Here is a 19,046-nt window from a genome sequence, read left to right as displayed (position 1 = left end):
AGGGGGTTGCGGGGGGGGGGGGGGCCCAGGTCCGGGAGCTGGGGAGCTGACCGCGAGGGAGCCGTTTGGAGCCAGGAGGGTCCTGAACTCTCCAAGACAGGTGAGGACATAAACCAGGCAGTGTGCGGGAGAGCGACCCGGTGACTCCCAGATTTCCGGGTGCAGTGTCGGGGTGCCATCCCCTGCGGGGAGCAACGCGGTGGTGACTCGGCCGGGCAGGCCCGGGACTCCTGGGGGAAGAGGTGCCGGCAGCAGGACGGGGACTGGTCCTAGGCTACGTGCGCAAGACCAAGCACCAAGCACCCTGTCTCTTCAGACGAACGGCAGGGGTGAGGAGTGGCAGGCAGGTTACTGGGGCTGAGTTCACCCTGAACTAGTTGGGGGGCTCCTGGTTGCAAGTGACAGAAACCCAATGTAAACAAGCTCCAGGGGCGAGGGGACAGGCCTTGAATCAATGAAGAGCTGCAGGCCCCGGCCCCAGGCTCCGTGCTGCTCACGTCTAACCTCGGTTCTCGGTGCGTTGGCTCTGTGCCCTCCTGCCTTGGCACTAGCGGCCTCGCAGCTCAGCCGCCAGCCAGGGCAAAGCCCATCTCCCTCCAAGCTCCGGGTTCAAGCAAACCTCAGGGGAAGGTTCTGGTAGTTCGCTGTGGTTCGCAGACCTGCTTCTTGAACCCAGCACCTGCCTGAAGGGAACCTGGGGAAGAGAAGGCAGGACTACAGCCACGGCCACTCCTCCGGCCTCGGCCTCGGGGGAGGCTTTCAGGTGGGCCAGGAGGCTGACCCCGGATATGCGGGTCTGAGGGTCTGAGGGGGCGCCCGAAGATGCAGATGTTTACCCATCAGAAAAGCAGCTCCAGGCCTTGTCAAAATTCATGGCTCAACCTATTCCCACGAGCTCAATAAGTAGATTAATTTAGGATCATTATTATTGAGATATCTCTTAATATGGATTTTATGGGGTTTCTTAATCTATTTTTTTAAATAATCTCTAGGGATCCCTGGGGGGCTCAGTGGTTCAGCGTCTGCCTTGGGCCCAGGCCATGACCCCGGGGTCCCAGGATTGAGTCCTGCGTCGGGCTCCCCGCATGGAGCCTGCTTCTCCCTTTGCCTGGGTCTCTGCCTCTCTCTGTGTCTCTCATGAATGAATGAATGAATGAATGAATGAATGAATGAATAATAAAATAAATAAAAAATAACCTGTACACCCATCTTGGGGCTTGAGTGATGACACTGCGCTCAAGAGCCACATGCTCGGCACTGAGCCAGCCGGCACCCGTCGGGGTTTAGGCAGGACCCGACTGTGAAGCTTGTAGTTGAAACGTGAACGGTTTCCAGAAGACGGCAGGTCTCCAGGCAGTACGTGTGGTAGGGCTCCAGTCAAGCAGGACACGACGCGCGTGCGGTTGGCGTGGCTGCGAGCACAGCGTGGGGCTGTTTGCCACGTTTTGGAGGCCGGCGTGGGCCGCGTGCACAGAGTGGCCTCCCACCCTTCACACAACCGCGCGGAGCCAGCTTTGCCATATGCAGCCAGAACTGCTGGATGGACAGTCTCGATGGTTTTTTTCAAGTGAAATGTATTGCAGGAAAAGTTAAAAAAAAAATTGCTTTTTGAGTGAGGGAGCGAGCAGGGTGGGGACAGGGCCGGAGCAGAGGGAGGACCCTGAGGGGAGCCCACCCCGGTTCGGCCTCGCACTCCAGCATCACGGCCTGAGCTGCATCAAGAGTCGGGGCTCGCAGCCCACGAGCCGGCAGGTGCCCCGGGACGAGCCGAATATATTCTTCTCTGCAAGTGGGAGTTCTCGCCCTCCCCCAACGGCCCTGGCCACCCTCCTGCCACCCCGACCCGGGCCCCCCGGGGCCGTCAGCCCCACCTCAGCCCAGGTGTCACCTGCCCAGCAAGGTCTTCCCCGTGCGGCCCAAGTGGCGCCTTGCAGGCCCAGCTGCTGGGTGTCCCCACGTGTCTCAGGTCACAGCATCACCCGCTTGTCGCTCGTCCCCCGTCCCCACAGCAGGCTTGGCTGCAGGCTGAACGGCCGCCGCCGGGACACGTTGCCAGGCCAGAGCTCCGTGCGGTCAGGAGCTGCGAGAGGCGGCCACCCGCTGTCACTGGCCCGGGACGCCTGAGCGAGGCCCGGGTGGGTGCTGTGTGGCGCGGGAGCAGGGCACCTGGGGAGCCTCGCTGTGAGCCTGAGGCCGCTCTGAAAACTAAATCTGCTTTTTAGCAACAACAGCAACCACATACGGTGGCCCAGGTGTTGAGAGGCTCTCGGGGAGGGACGGGAACGCCGCGGGGGCCGCCCCGCGAGCTCGGCCGGGAAGTGGGGGGGCGGGAAGCCCACGCCGGCCCTGCGGTGCTCTCCAGCCGGTCCCACCGGCTGCATCCAGGCAATAGGCGACAGGTGAGGGCCAGCCACGGGGGCTGAAGCCCTGGGGGCCCAGCAGATGCAGCCACATCCCAGGGCCCACCCAGAACCCCTTCTTCGTGCCAGGTCTGTATCATTAAGGAGCCTAAGTGCAGGGCAGCCCGGCGGGGAGGGGGGGGGGCGGGGGGCAGCGGTTGAGCACCGCCTTCAGCCCAGGGCGTGACCCCGGGGTCCCGGGATGGAGTCCCACGTCGGGCTCCCTGCATGGAGCCTGCTTCTCCCTCTGCCTGTGTCTCTGCCTCTCTCTCTCTTTCTGTGTCTGTCATGAATAAATAAATAAAATCTTAAAAAAAAAAAAAAGACTAAGTCCCACTGAATGCCAGCGGATACTCCTGGAGCAGCTTTAAATGATCATGTATTTCTCTTCAGAACCAACCCAACAGCAGTCAGTTATCATCCTGTTTTGCTGATTCCAAACCGCTGGAACCTAAGTTCCGGGAGAATAGTGGTTTTTGTCTCTTTTATTTACTATTATGTTCCCAGGGTCCAGAGCAGCGTTTGGCATATAGCAGGTGCTCAGGAAACATCTGTCGAAAGAACAAATGAATGTACCAATAAACAATTCTGTGAAAAGGGAAGAAATTTAAAAAAAAAAAAGAAAAAGAAAAAGAAAAAGGGCAGAAATTCTGGTACAAGGTAATTATACCAAACTGATCTGGGTGGTTCATATTTCTGGGCTATTTGTGTAACATTTCTCTTTTTGTGTAACATTTCTCTTTTTGTGTAACATTTCTCTTTTTTAAAGATTTTTTTTTTTTTTATTTATGATAGTCATACAGAGAGAGAGAGAGAGAGAGGCAGAGACATAGGCAGAGGGAGAAGCAGGCTCCATGCACCGGGAGCCCGACGTGGGATTCGATCCCGGGTCTCCAGGATTGCGCCCTGGGCCAAAGGCAGGCGCCAAACCGCTGCGCCACCCAGGGATCCCTTTTTTAAAGATTTTAATTAACTTATTTGACAAAGAGAGAGAGAGAGAGAGAGAGAGAGGGAGGGAGGGAGGGAGGGAGGGAGCCCAAGCAGGGGGAGCAGCAGAGGCGCAGGGAGAAGCAGGCTCCCCGCCGCTCAGAGAGCCCATGGTGGGGCTCGAGCCCAGGCCCCCCGGGATCATGAGCTGAGCCGAAGGCCGACACTTAACCCACTGAGCCCCGGCGCCCCGTGTGATAGGCATTCTTGTTGCCCGCTTCCCCCAAGCATCTCTTTCTGAAGGGACACGCAGAAGGACTTAAGGAATCCAAGGATGGGCCCACCCCATTGCTGGTAACGCTGATGATCCTGTTGGTATTTCCAACAAAAGTCACTGCATTTGGCTCTCAAAACACCTGTGAGGCAAGTGTCATTACCTCCACTTTGCAGAGAGATGAGAGACACTCTCCCAGTGTCACCGCAGTGATGCTAGATCAGCCTTGACCTGAGCCCTGGTCTTAACGTGTCAAAGCCCCTGCTCATTCCGGGGCCCCGCTCCCACATCTGGAAAATGCCCAGGGGCTCTTAGAGGCCCTCCAGCTTTACAGTCTGTGATTCTAGGAGCCTGGGGGCCGGGTGTCTGCATCTAAATTGCTACAGCTTTAAAAAGTGCTAAAATAGTATCTTGTTCCTTCTTGCAATTGCACAGCTCTTCTAAAATCTGATTGAGGTGCTAAAAAACTCAAGTAAATTGTGAAAAATTTCTCTTTTTATGTAATGCCTGGAAACAGAATACCTTAACAAAGAATGAATTGGTTTTGTGGAGCATGATATCCCCTGAAAGGTCTTCCTTTTTAAAAAAAAAAGAAAAAAATTGCCTTGAGAGAGTTTCTCGGAACTTATCTCAAAACAAAAGACATGGAAGAAAATACAGCAACTTTTCTAGAAATGAAGCCATTTAGAATAAAAATAAATAAATCTGAAATATTTCATCACCTAGTAGCCAAATAAAAAAACCTTTCCAGAAAGAAAAAAGCAAAGCTTGGTCTTCACTTTATTATTTACGTGGTAAATTCCCTTTGTATGCAAGATATTTGTATTATTCGCATATCTCTGTCTGTTGAAACGAGTCAATTAAACTGCTTGTTGGGCCAGACAGCCAACAGAGCAAGTGAGTTTTATGTGCGTTCATACTCCACAGGACATTTTGTTTTGTCTCAAACTTTTATTTTTTTTTTTTTGCAGCCACACAGAAATAATCTGCTTTTGGTGTCATGTGAAAAAAAAAAAACCTTAACACAGAAAAATCTGTATTTGCACATCCTTTTTAGGTTTTATTGTGCTAAAAAGTAGATTCACACAAGCAAAAAAACAAAACAAAACAAAGAAACATGCAAAACATTTTTGTGCACACGTCTAACACACTACTTTCCACTTTTGAAATCTGAAAATTAAAAAAAAAAAAAATCCCAAAGCAAGAGTACTTAGGTTGAAACGCTAACATTATAAAAGCTACATTCCTGACAGGAACACTGCAGACACAAGTCACTCCATTGCAAAAAGTTAAGGTTTCTAAGTGTTACATAAACGTCAACAATGAGGAGACAAGAACTGTAGATCCAACGTGTACTCCCCAGAGGAACTATTAGAAATTGCCTGGCGTCCTAGGACACTCTGATGTTACCTTGAAGTAGATCCCACCTTAACCCCAAAGCTACACCCACCCTGCAAACACCGAGGGAACCCGGTAATCAGAGCTACCTCCTTCTCCTGCTGCCTTTAAGATGGTTTTGCCCTTCTTTTGTGTTTTGGTGAATGAGAGTCCCTCGGATCGACACTCGCTCTGAGATGTGGAAAACCCGAATCAGTTAGTGACCCGACGAAGTCCTCCGGGAGGCCTCCCTTCTCGTTCCATCCATCAGGTACTTTGAAATGATCGCACGTGCACGCGGGCACGGCCGTGTGTGCATGAGGCCTTTTAAAAGGTATTTTTGGAGACTTAACTCTCAGGAACTTTTCTTCCTTTTCTCGAGACCAGTCCCTGAAAACGTGTTTTCGTTTGTGCTTTAAGAGAAAACCTTTTTTTTTCTTTTTTCCTAGAGCTTTTCTGTACAGCCAGCGACCTCCTTATCCCCGTATATTTGAACTTTCCAAAAATAACAGAATGCTCCAAGGTACTTGTTTGCAAGTCCTGAAAAATCTCAGTCACTCCCAGCAGGTTTTACTGTGTGGTCCTGGAGATGGACTTTCTTACTGCGCCGCAGGTGGAGAAGGGCCCTGTGGTAGGAACACATTTAAGGCCCTCCTGGTGCTCCCTCGGGGACGGCTCCCCCCTTGGGAGAAAGGCCAGGGCCTCCTGCCGCTTCTTAGGGACGCATCCTGCGGCTTCTTTCTCCCTGGGGAGAGGGGACACACTAGGTAGGAAGGCAGGCCCTTGGAAGCCTCAATTCTCAGAAGAAAACATGTTCTAATGCATTCTCGGAAAACATGCAAAGAGAAAACCCAAAGCAGGAGCGAGGAGAGGGGCGGGGCGTTGGAGGGGCCCGGGGCAATCGCCCGGCACCCCTGGAAGGCCTGCATCCCGTGGGCTCTGTGGGCTCGGGGCTTCCCAGAGGGAGAGGCTGTGCCCCAGCGGCTCCGCCCCAGCTGTGCGGTTGCCGGGCCCCAGGGATGATGCCGCGACAATCTCATGATCTCGACTCTCGGCCTGAGCGGTGGGCAGGTACGTGGGCCCTGTTCCCTCCCTGTTCCCTCCCGGTTCCCTCCCGACAGTCAAGGCCATGGCCCGGGGAGGCCAAGCAGGTCCCGCCCAGACACCTGCCTCTAGGGACGCGGGAGTGCGCTCCCCTTCCCAGCCTGGCTTGGGCTGGAGGGGGGGGCGGGGGGGGGGGCATTCTGCAGGGCATGGGGGTGCTGGAGGGCAGGGGGTGCCGGGGTGTGCTGGAGGGAAGGGGGGGTTGGAGGGCAGAGGGGGGCTGGAGAGCAGGGGGGCTGGAGAGTATGGGGGGTTGCTGGAGGGCAGGGGGTGCTGGAGGGCAGAGGGGGGCTGGAGGGCGGGGGGCTGGAGGGCACGGGGTGGATTGGAGGGCAGGGGAGCTGGAGGGCACGGGGGTGCTGGAGGACAGGGGTGCTGCAGGGCGGGGGGGTGCTGGAGGGAAGGGGGTGTTGGAGGGCAGAGGGGGGCTGGAGGGCACGGGGGTCCTGGAGGGCAGAGGGGCGGGGCTGGAGGGCGGGGTGCTGGAGGGCTCGGGGCAGCTGGAGGGCGCGGGGGTGGGGGCTGGAGGGCGGGGGCTGGAGGGCGGAGGGGGGGTAGAGCAGCCCAGGGCTGGGGGTGCAGTAGGAGCGCGGCCCCACGGGAGGCAAGACACCGGAGTCGCCTTGAGATCTCCTCTCACGCAGCAAAGCAAAACTGGAGAAGCGCAGCTCCACCTCCCCGCGCAAGTCAGGAAGGAGCTAAGCCTTCGGGAACACGGGATGTGGGAGACGGAAGTGCGGTGGCGCAGGGCCCAGGCGGTGTGGGGTGTGGGCCGCAGCCCTCCAGCCCCCTCCCCGGCCCCCCTCCCTGTCCCCGGGGACACCTGCTGGGCCCCAGCCCTGCCTGCCGAGGGACAAGGGACAAGGAACGGAACATGCTTCCTTTTTAGGCGCCGAGAGCCACCCTCGGCCTTGGCTCTAAATATAGCCAATGGGCGGGTGGCCTGCGGGGGAGGCCTGCGGGGGTGGCCCCGGGGGGGGGGGTGGCCTGTGGGGTGGCCTGCGGGGATGGCCCTGCGGTGGCGGCCTGCAGTGGCCGCGGGTCGGCTCCCCCACCCGGGAGCGCGGCGCCCCGCAGGGTGACCAGTGTCCCTGCAGTCCTCGAAGCCTGCCCCAGCCCAGCGGGGACCTACAGCTGCAGCCGCGGACTCCCTGGAGCTGGGTCAGGCATCTTCGTTTGGCTTCTAGACTCAGCTATGCAAGTACGCACTCTGTGTGCAGAAGAAGGACTAAAATCTTACTTCAAAGGGCTCAGTAGCTTCCTGTCTCCCCCTTTCCCCCCAGAAACACCAGCCTCCTCGCTCCTCTGTCGCCGGCAGCAGGCGGCCGGCCTGTCAGCGTCAGGCGCTCCGGGCTCCCTACACGTTGATGGCGTGCGCGTGCTTCTTGCACAGGGGCTTGTCCTTCTTGGAGTAGAACGGCTGTCCCTCCAGATTCACGTGGCACACCTGCGAGAGAGCGCGGCATGAGGCACGGCCTACCTCTCCCCGCCCAAGCCCTGGCGGGCTTTCTTTAGATTGTGTTTATTTATTCCTGAGAGACAGAGAGAGGCAGGGACACAGGCAAGGGGAGGAGCAGGCTCCCTGCAGGGACCCGGAGGCGGGACTCGATCTTGATCTTCGGGGTCACGACTGGAGCGGAAGGCAGATGCTCCCCCCCACTGAGCCCACCAGGCGCCCCTCACCACTCCAAAGTCTTAATGCTGTAAGCAGAGTAGAGGGTCGAACTACAAAAAAATTTAAGACTTCCAAAGAGGATCGGGGAACTAAATTCAAATGAAATTAAATGGAATACACAAAATACAAAAGATGAAGATGATCCATCGATGCTCTCCAAAAGGTACAAGAAACCAATACAAACTCGTGAGTCACTATCCGCAGAGGTGATTAACATCCAAAAAAAAAAAAAAATACCGTGATTAAATGAACAAACCCATCAGAAAAAATTATCCTCACTAATAATTAAAGGAAAAATAAATCAAAATCTCCCTGAGAGACCACTGGGTATCTGTTAATCTAACAAAATCAAACAAACAAACAAAAACCCTCAATCTTTTGTTATCTTTAATGTTACAAGACCGCAACCAAAGTAAAAGAGAAAAAATAAAATACAAGCAACAGTGAACAATGCCAAGAGGGTCAGGCCTCCTTGCACCCTGCTAGGGACACAGCCCAGGGAATCGCCCCAATCTCCCGCGGGGGATGCGGCAGCCCGAGGGAGCCCTATCGCACAGGAGGGGTTTATCTTGCCAAACCTACTGCATGGGACAAGGTAGGCTCAAGCGCAAAACCGAAAACCACTAAAACGTCTCTCTGCAGGGAGACGATGACGTAAATTCCCGCCGTACGTTGTCCAGTGGGATGCGGTCACGGGAAAGGTCAGTTCAACATGGGAAATGGCATGCGGGGAGATACTACAGGAAACGAAGAGGCAAAGTTATATGTCCCTGTGATGACAACACATGAGGGCAGTTTGAAGATGGCGTCATCACAGAAAGAAGAAAACCAAGTAATATTTGTTGAGGTTACGGCGGGTCAGGCGGGAGCCCAGACCCTCTGTCTGCATGATCCCACTAATTCTCACGAAGACGTACGGGAAGGTATGACTTTCCCCCATCTCACAACTGAAAACGGCAGCTGCGAGAGCCAAGTGTCTCGCTGAAGCTGCAGACCAGGCAAGTCGGGGAGCTGGGTCTCCGGCTCCAGCTCGATTTCCCCACGCCCCCCAGCAAGAGGGGCTACACTTACTTGAAATTGTTCTGGGAGTACGGACGTGCACGGAGGTAGCCCTCCACGTTTGCTGGACTACGGGTGTGTAGGCCGGCCCTGGGTGCGGGATAGGCCAAGGTGTCGGAGTCCGCTGGGAAGTCACAGTGGCTGGGATGCGGCCCAGTGTCATAGAGGACACGGAATACACCAAACAGGGAGCACAGCTGGGGGCCACATCCCAGACACTGACATCAGAACAGGTGCAGGAAGGGCCGCTCTTGTGGCTCAGCGTATGCCCTTGGGCTCAGGGCATGACCCCGGGGTCCTAGGATCGAGTCCCGCATCAGGCTCCCTGCAGGGAGTCTCCTTCTCCCTCTGCCTGGGTCTCTGCCTCTCTCTGTGTGTCTCTCATGAATAAATAGATTAAAAAAAAAAGAAAAAAAAAGATTCTCTCTCCTTCTCCCTCTGTCCCTCCTCCCCTCTCTGAAAGAGGCGGCAGGGAGAGTTCACATACAGAGGCACGAGGATAGACAAATCAGCCTCTCGAGAGGATCTCAGGTCTGCACGTGTGACGGCTCCGAGACAGCTGGAAAGAAAACTGGTGCCATAGTGGGCCCCTGAGCCAGTGAGAATTTTATGCCTGGGATTACTCAGGGCTGCCGACGGGCCCTGGAAACCAATGACCTAAAACAAGTGACTGAGCGGCACCTGGGTGGCCCGGTCAGTTAGGTGTCTGCCTTTGGCTCAGGTCGGGATCTTGGGGCCCTGGGATCGAGTCCCACATCAGGCTCCTCGCTCAGCAGGGGAGCTGCTCCTCCTCGTCCTCCCCCATGCCTGCTCCTGTGTGTGCGCTCTCTCTCTCTCTCTCAAATAAAGAAATAAAGAAATAAAATCTTTAAAACACAGAAGTGGCTGAAAGCATCGCAGGTGGGCGCGGTGATGTTGAGTGTAACCAGGCTCTCGTGGGCTTCAAGCTGCTGGTGAAAACATGAAGTCGAGCCCAAGGTCCGACCGTGAAGATGGGCAGGATGGAGACAGGTGGCTCCGGAGCGAGTCGTCAGGAGCTGCCTGAGGACATCTGGGGCTCCGGCTACAAGACCCCGCCTTGTCTGGGACAACGCTGCCCACTTGTGAGACCTCTGGGGTGAGCTGGAGAGCTACCGGGAGGCTAAAGAACAAGAAGGGAGGACGGGCCAGAGCCTCGGGGGTGGCCCATTGATAAGATGGAGCTGAGGGCAGAAAACATCATAGAAAGGTCGGGCTCAGTGTCCTGGGCTGGGAGACTGGGGGATGCACGGTGCTTCCTAGTGGAGACCCCCAAACTACTCAGCAGAAGGTCCAACCCGCGGGCTCTGTGGTCTAGTGACATCAGGACCTGGTAGGAAGGAGTAGTGGTCATGGCCAGTGTTGGAAGGCAACGAAACAGAGCAGCGGCCGTGGCCTGTGGCACCACCTGCAGGTCCTCTGCTGCCCTCCTCCCCGATGCCCACACCAGTGGGGACGGGCTGGAGGCCGGGAAGACTCCCGGGAAGAGAGGAGCCCCAGGAAGACACCTCTGACCCGCTGAGATGGGCCCCACATCCCTTCCGTTGGAACTCAAGTTCCAAAGCCAGGCAGGAGCTTAATCCCTCACCCCACCTTGACACAGCCCTTCTCAGCCATCATTTTATTTTTTTACTTTTATTGTTGTTTTTCTTATTGAGAGAGAAGAACAGAGAGAGAGAGAGGGTGAGCAGGGAAGGGGAGAGGGAGAAAGAATCTTCAGCAGGCTCCAGGCTCAGCACAGAGCCTGATGCGAGGCTCAATCTCGCAACCCTGAGATCGTGAGCTGAGTCTAAATCAAGATTCGGACGGTGAATTGACCAAGCCCCCAGGGGCCCCATCTCAGCCATCATTTTATATGCCTGAGGCTTTAGAGGGGCTGTCTTGTTCTATAATTGCTTGTATGTGCCAACTTTGTTTTCCTTTCAAGATCCAAACTCCTTGAAGGTGGAGATTTGTATTTCCCCAAACTCAAGCAATATTTGGTAAATTGAAGTAGCCTCAAGTTATCTGCTCTCCTGAGATCTGACTGATGGGAAAACAGCTTATCAGCTGGAAGAGCCAGTTCTGATCTTCCTAAGTCTGTTTGTTTTAGTTATAAGAAAACATGTTCATCAAAGATGAGTTAGAAATATAAAGTGATGGAAAAGGACTCCCCTTGCCCCCCCACCAAAAAAAAATCCTCAGAGTTTTCCCATCAAAAGATTGCCTTCCAAAAATCAAAACCAAAACCATGTTCCTCTTCGGTACATCTCAGCAGGGCAGTGAGTGGCCCAGAGGCCCATCCTGGTGGAAGACGCAGGATTCACCAGGCTGAGTCTCCAAAGGACAGGATCTGCCTGGCTTCCCGGGTAGACCCTTTGGCGGCGCGACGGGTCTCTCAGGCTTTTACTGTAACTTGCTTGTAATCATGGCCTGAACAACCCTATGCTCTCCTGCTCCTTCTGGTTTCTCTCTGGGGTTTGTGCCACTGTCAAGCTCAGCCAGACTCAGTGGCACAAGGGAGCAGCCTCAGGCTCACCCTTTGCCATGGTGCCCTCTGCATGTGACATCAGCCTGCCCTGAGAGCACAGACCTTCTGTGCCACGGCCTGCCCTGGACCTTCTCCAAAGTCTCTTGGATCCTTCTAGAAGTTGGGCCACCAGGCTTGCAGGCGGTGTCTTAGCCTCAGACAAGCCACGGCTTGAACGTAGGGGTCAGAGGGCCCTGCGGGCCTCACTGAGCCGTGGCTCTGTAGGGGCAACCCGAAAGCCCATAAATTTTTTTTTTTTAAAGCCCGTAAATTAACATTGTTGTCCCTCTTCGGTGGGGAGGGCCTGATGTAGGTAAAGGACCCTAAAAGGCCATTAGAAACACATTTTCCCAAAGCTGGAAAATCAGAGTGTTTTGACTGAATTGTGTTGTTTCCTCCCCCAAATTCACATGCCGAAGTCCCGACTCCCGGGACCGTCAATCGACTCGGTGCAGGGACACACCACTGACCTTATCCAGAAGCAGGATCTTTGCAGATATAATTAAGCTGTGAGTTAAATAAGATGAGCCCTTAATCCAACACGACCAGCGTCCTTATAAGAGGAGAAACATATAGAGACGGACGCACGGAGAGAGCCGCGTAAGGACACATGCGCAGCGGGCAGGCTGCCGGGTGACCCCGGGGCCAGAGACTGGGGTCCTACGGCTGTGACTCAAGGAACACGAGGACTGCTGGCAACGGCTGGAAGCTAGGCCCTGCCGACACCCGAAGCTGGACTTCCAGCCTCCAGAACCACCGAGAGCAGCAGCGTTTAGTCGCTGAAGCCATCAGACTGTGGTCGTGTAACCCCAGCCCCGGCAAGCGAAGGCTCGGAGTCAACACGGGGCACCCACCCCATCACCCCCTAAAAGGTGGAGTGTGGCCGTGGCGTGGAGCCCGGAGCGCAGCAGACTTTCTGGTGAGGGTGGTCCTCTACCGGAAGTCTATAAAATTGTCCGGTCTAAACCGCGTGGATGCCTTAGCCGTTGCCACACTTCACCTCGAGCAGCTCTGCTAAAACAAACAGGACAGTTGTCGTCGCAGCTCGCTGGTTTTCCCAAGTAAAGTCCAACCGATCGCAGACTCACATTACAGGCCTTTCCCAGGGAGGAATAATTCTCGGATCTAAGCAGAGTCTCCACGTCAGTGAACTGACTTCCGTGTCCCCTCTCCAACCCCACCCCTCGCAGGGAAATGCGTCTCACGGGGAAATGACCCGGCTGTTGAGTAGACCTCGACGGCACATGGGTAAGAGTTCATCCTGGGCCCATGTCAAGGCCTGTCATGTCAGGAGCTTAGGAAAGTAAAGGGATGCAGGTTCTATCAAAGGAGCCTTCTCTCAGCTTTTCATAGAATGAGTCAACGGGCTCCAATCCAGTGTTTCGGGGTGAAAATCTGGGGGAAAACGCTCGAATCACTTCATCATATCCACAGCAACTGCTAGGAAACCAGCCTGCTTGGCTCTGACCCGAGCATCATTTGCTGCTTCCAACTATGAGGGCCGTGCCGGTGAGGAAGCTGCTGGCTTGAAGATCCTGAGAGGACACCCTGTTTTCCTTAATGGAACGGGGAGCCACAAGGCCACGTTGGTTCCTAAGTAACTATTAGTAATAAAACTCCGCTAGACTGTGACGTACGGAGGCGCCATGGTACCTGCCGGCTCTTAAAAACCATCAGAATATCAGAATGTCACACTGAAAGGATGTGGAGAGCTGACCGCGCGGCCCCACTAGGCCCCTCCTGCCCCTCCTTGGAGAGCGAGAACCCCGGCCAAACACATACTGCGCAGATGAAGCAGGTGTCGTGCCAGGTATGCCCCAGGGCTTCGATAAACTTGTCGCCGGCCTCCACAGGGAAATCACAGCCATGACACTTGGTGCTGAACAGGTTGACGTAGTCTGAAATGAAAGGCAGAGTGAGGACCGGGCCTCTGGGCGGGCTGGGAGAAGCATGCTGGCCACGCTGACCCGCTGCCACAGCAATGACACAGCCCCCCGGGTCACCGAGCTGGGGCAGCGGGTGGGACCTGCTTGGTTCCTCGTCATCATGCAGACGAAATGCTCAGCTACAGGGCTGTGTTCTTTTCCTTGCAATAATTGGCCCTGGGGTCGTATGGATTCACGCTTAGTTGCTACTCTGTGCTGGTTTGATTTGCAAACACTTTCCAGATCTCTCATTAACTTTCTACAGGGTGATTTTCTCCTCTTTTCTCTGTCACCCAAACAGACCAATCTCCCCAAAAAAAGAAAAAAAAATCATGTTTCCCAATAGCTATGCTTAATTTGGAAGAAGGAGAGCTGTTAGTATGTTCTTTGCCTGGCGGTTCTTTGGTCATTGGGCATTTGGGTTAATAACAAACTTCCGCTCCTGGAAACAATATTTGAGCTACTGCGTGAAGACATGCCTCCCCGCCCCACATCACCGAAGCGGTAACAGTACTATGTACTGTTTGTATGATGCTCTACAGTTCGCCAAGCTTTCCCGCACACATAGCCTCCTCCACCAGCATCTCGATGTCCCGATCTGTGGGTTAGTCAGTCCTAGTTTTCTTCCCACCCTCGACACGGTGCCTGGCACACAAGTCAGTACCCGACATACGTGTGGCCTGAGAGCGTGAATGGATGAACCAGTGAGTCAACAAGCCCATGAATGAACTTAATCTTCTAAAAAAGTCCCTCAGACATTGAACTTTCATTATTTTTCTGTTTTGTCTTGTGGATGAGGAAGCCGAGGCTTGCCAGAGTCACGGAGCTGAGACGCGGTGGGCCAGGTCCTAACTCCAATGCAAGGGCTGTGTTCTCTGGGCCCGAGGGCAAGCGGCCGACCACTCGGTGCAGAACCTTCCAGATTCCTTCGGAGCAGCCAGATGCCTCTCACAAAGCCTTCATTCCCCTCCAGGTGCCCTTGCCTCTCCTCGGCTCTGCCGCCCATGGCCTCCCCTTACGGCTTCCTGTCTCTGCTCCGACCTCCTGTGGGCGGTGTGCGCGCTCGCCACCCCCGCCCGCGAGCCAAGAGGCAGTGTGCCACGGGGACGGTGGGTTTGGGTTCTGAAGAACCAAAGCTCTGAGCTCAAGTCCTGGCTCTGTTCAGGAACCGGTCCTTCCAGGGGAGTTGCCTAACCTCAGCGCCTGTTTCGGCGTCTGCAGAACGGGAGCATGAAGCGGTACTCGGGTCCCTGGGCCCTGAGCCGTGGGCTTGCTGTGCGGGCTCGGGAAGGTCACGTATGTGGAAGGACTTGGCACAGGACTCAAAAACGTGGCTCTTACTGTGAATGTCTTTATAAATGACGAAAGGAGGGGAAGAAACGTGGTTCTGGGGCCTACTCGGCCCCAGCCCCATACTAATGCTTTTCTAGGTTTCCCGTTTCATCTTCACTGTGCAAAGATGCATTATTCCCATTTTAAAGACGAGGCAACTGGCCGCAGAGGTTCTATCCCACCGGCAGCACGGGGCCTGAGCTCCCTCCTCTTTCCAGGACTTCATATGGGGCCGAGGTCCCTCCTCTTTCCAGGACTTCCCACGGTCTCTAGCTCTCCGTCTGCCTTTGAGCTCTGATACCTTCCATCTCTCGCCTACTTTTCCCGATGCACGGTTTCCCGGTCCGTGTCTGACTGGCGTTTGCCACGTGCAAATGCTGTCACAAAGTCAGAGCAGGTTTACGACAACTCTGTGCTCTGCAGGAGCCGGCGTGGGTGAGAAGCGGGGCCCCGGCCTGCCGTATCTCCGTGGGGTGGAGCCCCGTGCCCCTCCTCGGCCTTCTCGCGCCTCACTCTGGGCCCAGGTGCCCTGGGCTCTCTCCTCTACCTCAGGCCTGTGCAGGAACCAGGCCCGGGCCTGGAAAGCCCTCCCTGCCTTGCCTACCTGGATCTCCCAACCCTTTGGGCCAGGTCTTGCTTCCAGAAAGTCCTCGTCCCCCACCCCACCCAGGATGGCTGAGCTGGCCTTCCTGAGGGCTTCTCTGGGGTTTCCCTGCCTTCTCACCAGATTCGTTCATTCATTCAATCATTATCTCTTGACTATCCATTTATGGGCCAGCATATCGCAGGATAAGGTATCCGCTTGAGGTTTTTGAGGGCAGAGACCCACTCCTAATGCTCAGCGTCTTTCACAGTAACTGGCACACATTTGATGGACCCGTGACGAATGGACAAATAAATGATTCGGGAAACCTTATTAATGATTCCTTCTCTTGTTGTGCAGCCTAATAGTAAAGCTCTTACAATGGAACGTCCAGTCTTGCCTGCCGATAGGTTTTTCTGCCTTGTACTTGATTCCGTATGGTCTGGAGAACTGCCACTTTGCTTTAAAATCTGGTAGCACAGGTCTTGATCCTAATACATTTTTTTTTTAAAGTTCACATATTTCATCATTTACCCCACCCCCTAAAAAATCTGAGAATATAATTGGAATTAAGTTTGTGCCTGTGGCTTCCCCACCATGAGCAAAATCTAGTTCCTCATGTATTTATTTCTTTATTTCTCCTATTCGGTCTTTGTAATTTTCTTTGACTAACTCACTTATGCCCCAAGTTGAATTCATACCCTGTAGTTAATGGATTTTATTGCTATTGTAAAAGGGTTTCCATCCATCAAATCACAGGTGCTCTCTCTGTTGAAAAAGGGCTTAGTGCTTTCCGAGAGCAGTGGTTCTCCAACGTTAGGATCACTCCAAGGGTTCACTAAAACACAGATTGCTGGGCCCCACCCCTCAGAGTTTCTGATTCAGCAGATCTGGGGTGGGGCCCAAAGATCTGCATTTCTGTGATCCTGATACTGCTGGTCTTGGGGTTATACTTTGATTCTCAAACTTAACTGAGTATAGAATCATCTGGGTGGAGGTAGGAGGGTGATGAAATTCTGCATCTGTAGGTCTGGGAATTGGCCTTCTATACTTTAAAGCTTCCCAGGTGACCATGATGCCCCATCAGGTCTGGGCGCTGCTCAGGGACAGGCCCATCCATGAGGGGGGCTGACCTTCCTAACTCTCTCATTCATGCACAAGGGATCATATGTGACAGTGTCAGCTCATCGTGGCAGTTGACAAAATCTTTTTGAGTCTAGATCCTATCATTCTGGCATTCTCCCTTCTGTCTTTTCTTCCAAGTTGTTGATAAAAATGATGACAAGGTACCACAATGAGACACCACCTCACCCTCATTAGGATGGCTGCTATCAAAAACCCAGTAAAATAGCAAGTGTAGGCAAAGATGGAGTAAAATCGGAACCCCGTGCATGGTTGGTAGGATCGTAAAATGGTGTGAGGCTGTTATGAGCATATTATGGAGGTTCCTGAAAAACTCAAAAATAGAAATACCATGTGACCCAGCAATCTTACCTTGGGGCGTATACCCCCAAAGAACTGCAAGCAGTTCATAGCAGCATTATTCACGATAGCCCAGAAGTGAAGCAACCAAAACGTCCATCAGATTGGGGGGGGGGGTGTTACTATGGAGAGGGGCAGTGATGATAGTAGAAATCTATCATTCTTCTGCAAGCCTCAGACACGAATTCTAGAAGTTGTAATGCTTTTAGTCAATTAATAATAGCAATCCGGGTTTTTGTGGGTTTTTTAAAAGGTCTTATTTATTTATTTATTTAGAGAAAGAGCATGAGCAGGGAGGAGGGGCAAAGGAAGGGGGAGAGAGAGAGAATCCCAAGCAGACTGCGCACTGAGCACGGAGCCCAACATGAGGCTCCATCCCATGACCCTGAGATCATGACCTGAGCTGAAACCAAGAGTCCGATGCTTAACCGACTGAGCCGCCCAGGTGCCCCAGTAACAGAGTCTGTACTGGCATGACGACACAGCTACCAATTATCTGCTAATTATCTAACAATTATCACCACACACTCCCAATAAGGGAAAAGACATTCTTATGTTCTCCCTTTTACAGATATGGAAACTGAGATATTGAGTGACCAAGTAGCTAAGTCATTCAATGGGTGAGACCTACAAAGAGATATCAGCCAAGAAGCTTTTTGTCCTATAGTCTGTTGCCAGGGGAGAATAGCGTTGCTGCTCTGCTTGCCCCCTGGAGGGGCTGCGGTGTTCTCTCCCTCCTGACTCTCAAGTCTGCGAACTCCCTGTGTTTCTTTCCGCCCTCAGCTTTGCTGCGCAGGCGCCGTTGCTCTGTTTCCCTTCAGCAGCAGCACGCTGGCTTCTCCCTCTTTTATTTGGTGCTGATTTTTTAGTTCGATCGTCTTAACTCCATGTCTAGGCACCTCTGCTGGAATCGGCCTCGCGTCCTCTTCCGAGAGAGGCAGTCTAAGGGGCACCTGGGCGGCCCAGTCCGTTGAGCTCCCGACTCTGGATTTCAGCACAGGTCATGATCTCAGAATAGTGCCATCAAGCCTGGTGTCCAGCTCCCCCTGGGGAGTCTGCTTCTCTCTCTCTCTCCCCCTGCTCCTGCCCCTTCCCCACCCCACCCCCCACTCAGGTGCTCTTTCTCTCCAAAATAAATAAATAAGTCATAAAAAAAATAGGCCGTCTATGAATAAATGAATAAATAAATGAGAAAGTGGCTCATCAGCCAGGACAGCTAATTCTCTAATGGAGTGCTCCCTCTACAATAACTTATTCCAAGTTTTAAGGTTAAATGTAGCATTTTGGGGAACAGAGAAACTCTGAATTCAGGCAGGGAGATTACGGGACTCTGAAGGAACATCAGAGGAGCAGGGAAAGGGATTTTCACGGGCTCGTGCTCGAGGGTTGCCCACTTCCTGGGGTTAGTTCTCACCACGCCACGTGGGGCAGGTGTTTCACAGGCCCCTTTGTACAGATGCGGGCAGTAAGGCTCAGACAAGCTGAGTAACTCGTCCAGGGTCACAGAGCCAGCCCAAGGTGGAGCCTGAACAGAACCTAAAATGAAGTCCAGAGCCACAGCCTTTTCAAACTCCAGATCAAAATCATCTGGAAGGTTTCCCAGGTGGTTGCAAGATGCCAATGCGTGACCCACATATTTGGTGCAGAGAAGGGAACGGAGATCAAGCATGCAAAAAAAGAGAAGATGAAGAAGACGGTGCTACGGGCCTGGCCCCCGCCCAGCAAAGCCCGATTCTGCTGCTGGGAGCCTCCTAAGGGTGCCCCAGAGTGCGTGCAGGCAGGGGTCCCCGTGCCGCCGCCCCCCCACGTGGGGCCTCCCTCAGGCACCGTGGTCCTACCTTTCTCACAGTAGGGCTCCCCGTCTTCCATGTGGAAGAGGCTGTTCCCGAAGGGCTTTTTGCAAGCTGCGCAGACGAAGCAGGTGGTGTGCCAAGTCTGCCGCAGGGCGTGCATCACTTCCTGGGGGAAAGCCTCAGCTCAGGCTGGGAGGGCCGGGGGCAGCGGGAGCTGGGCGCCCTCGGCCTCCGTGGGTGCGTCCCATCGGGGAGCAGGGCAGGCGAGCCCGGGAAGGGGGTCAGACGCGCAGAGCCCAGGCCCGGAGGGCAGGGAGCTCACACTCGCGCGTAGCGCTTGCTGGGGGCTGGGTTCTGTGAGCAAAGCACCCTCGAGGCGGTTAGGGAAGCTGTGGTTCTCCCAGCTTTGCCGGGAGGGAGCAGCTGCCCATGGGGGCCGGGCCACCTGGGCACGGCGGGGTCACCGAAGGCAGCCTGTAAATGGACGACTTGCTTTGCGGCAAGGGCCCCGGCACCCAGTCACCTCTGCCCCTGTGCTCCTGGGGCACAGCCCTCCTCCCCCCCCCCGCCGCCCCCCCGCCCAGGACAG

General features: G+C 54.4%; 1 protein-coding gene across 6 annotated transcripts in view; it reads right to left on the bottom strand.

The window, feature by feature from the left end:
• Nucleotides 1-4,633: 4,633 nt before the first annotated feature.
• LDB3 (LIM domain binding 3) overlaps nucleotides 4,634-19,046 on the bottom strand; it is a 56,802-nt gene continuing 42,389 nt past the window's right edge. For 5 of the 6 annotated variants that reach the window (XM_038534522.1, XM_038534523.1, XM_038534521.1 and 2 more), the window contains 3 exons: nucleotides 18,503-18,623; nucleotides 13,125-13,240; nucleotides 6,617-7,528 (listed from right to left, as the gene is read on the bottom strand). In XM_038534522.1, the coding sequence (XP_038390450.1) occupies nucleotides 7,439-7,528; nucleotides 13,125-13,240; nucleotides 18,503-18,623 (327 nt within the window). In that variant the 3' untranslated portion in view covers nucleotides 6,617-7,438. Of the gene's footprint in view, nucleotides 5,723-6,616; nucleotides 7,529-13,124; nucleotides 13,241-18,502; nucleotides 18,624-19,046 lie in introns of those variants that run through there. The other variant, XR_005358085.1, reaches the window with a different exon arrangement.

This window comes from Canis lupus, chromosome 4 (genome assembly GCF_011100685.1).
Source record: "Canis lupus familiaris isolate Mischka breed German Shepherd chromosome 4, alternate assembly UU_Cfam_GSD_1.0, whole genome shotgun sequence".
NCBI classification, from domain to species: Eukaryota; Metazoa; Chordata; class Mammalia; order Carnivora; family Canidae; genus Canis; species Canis lupus.
The sequence above is the reverse complement of the archived record's forward strand: the minus strand, read 5'-3'. Positions and strand labels throughout refer to the sequence as shown.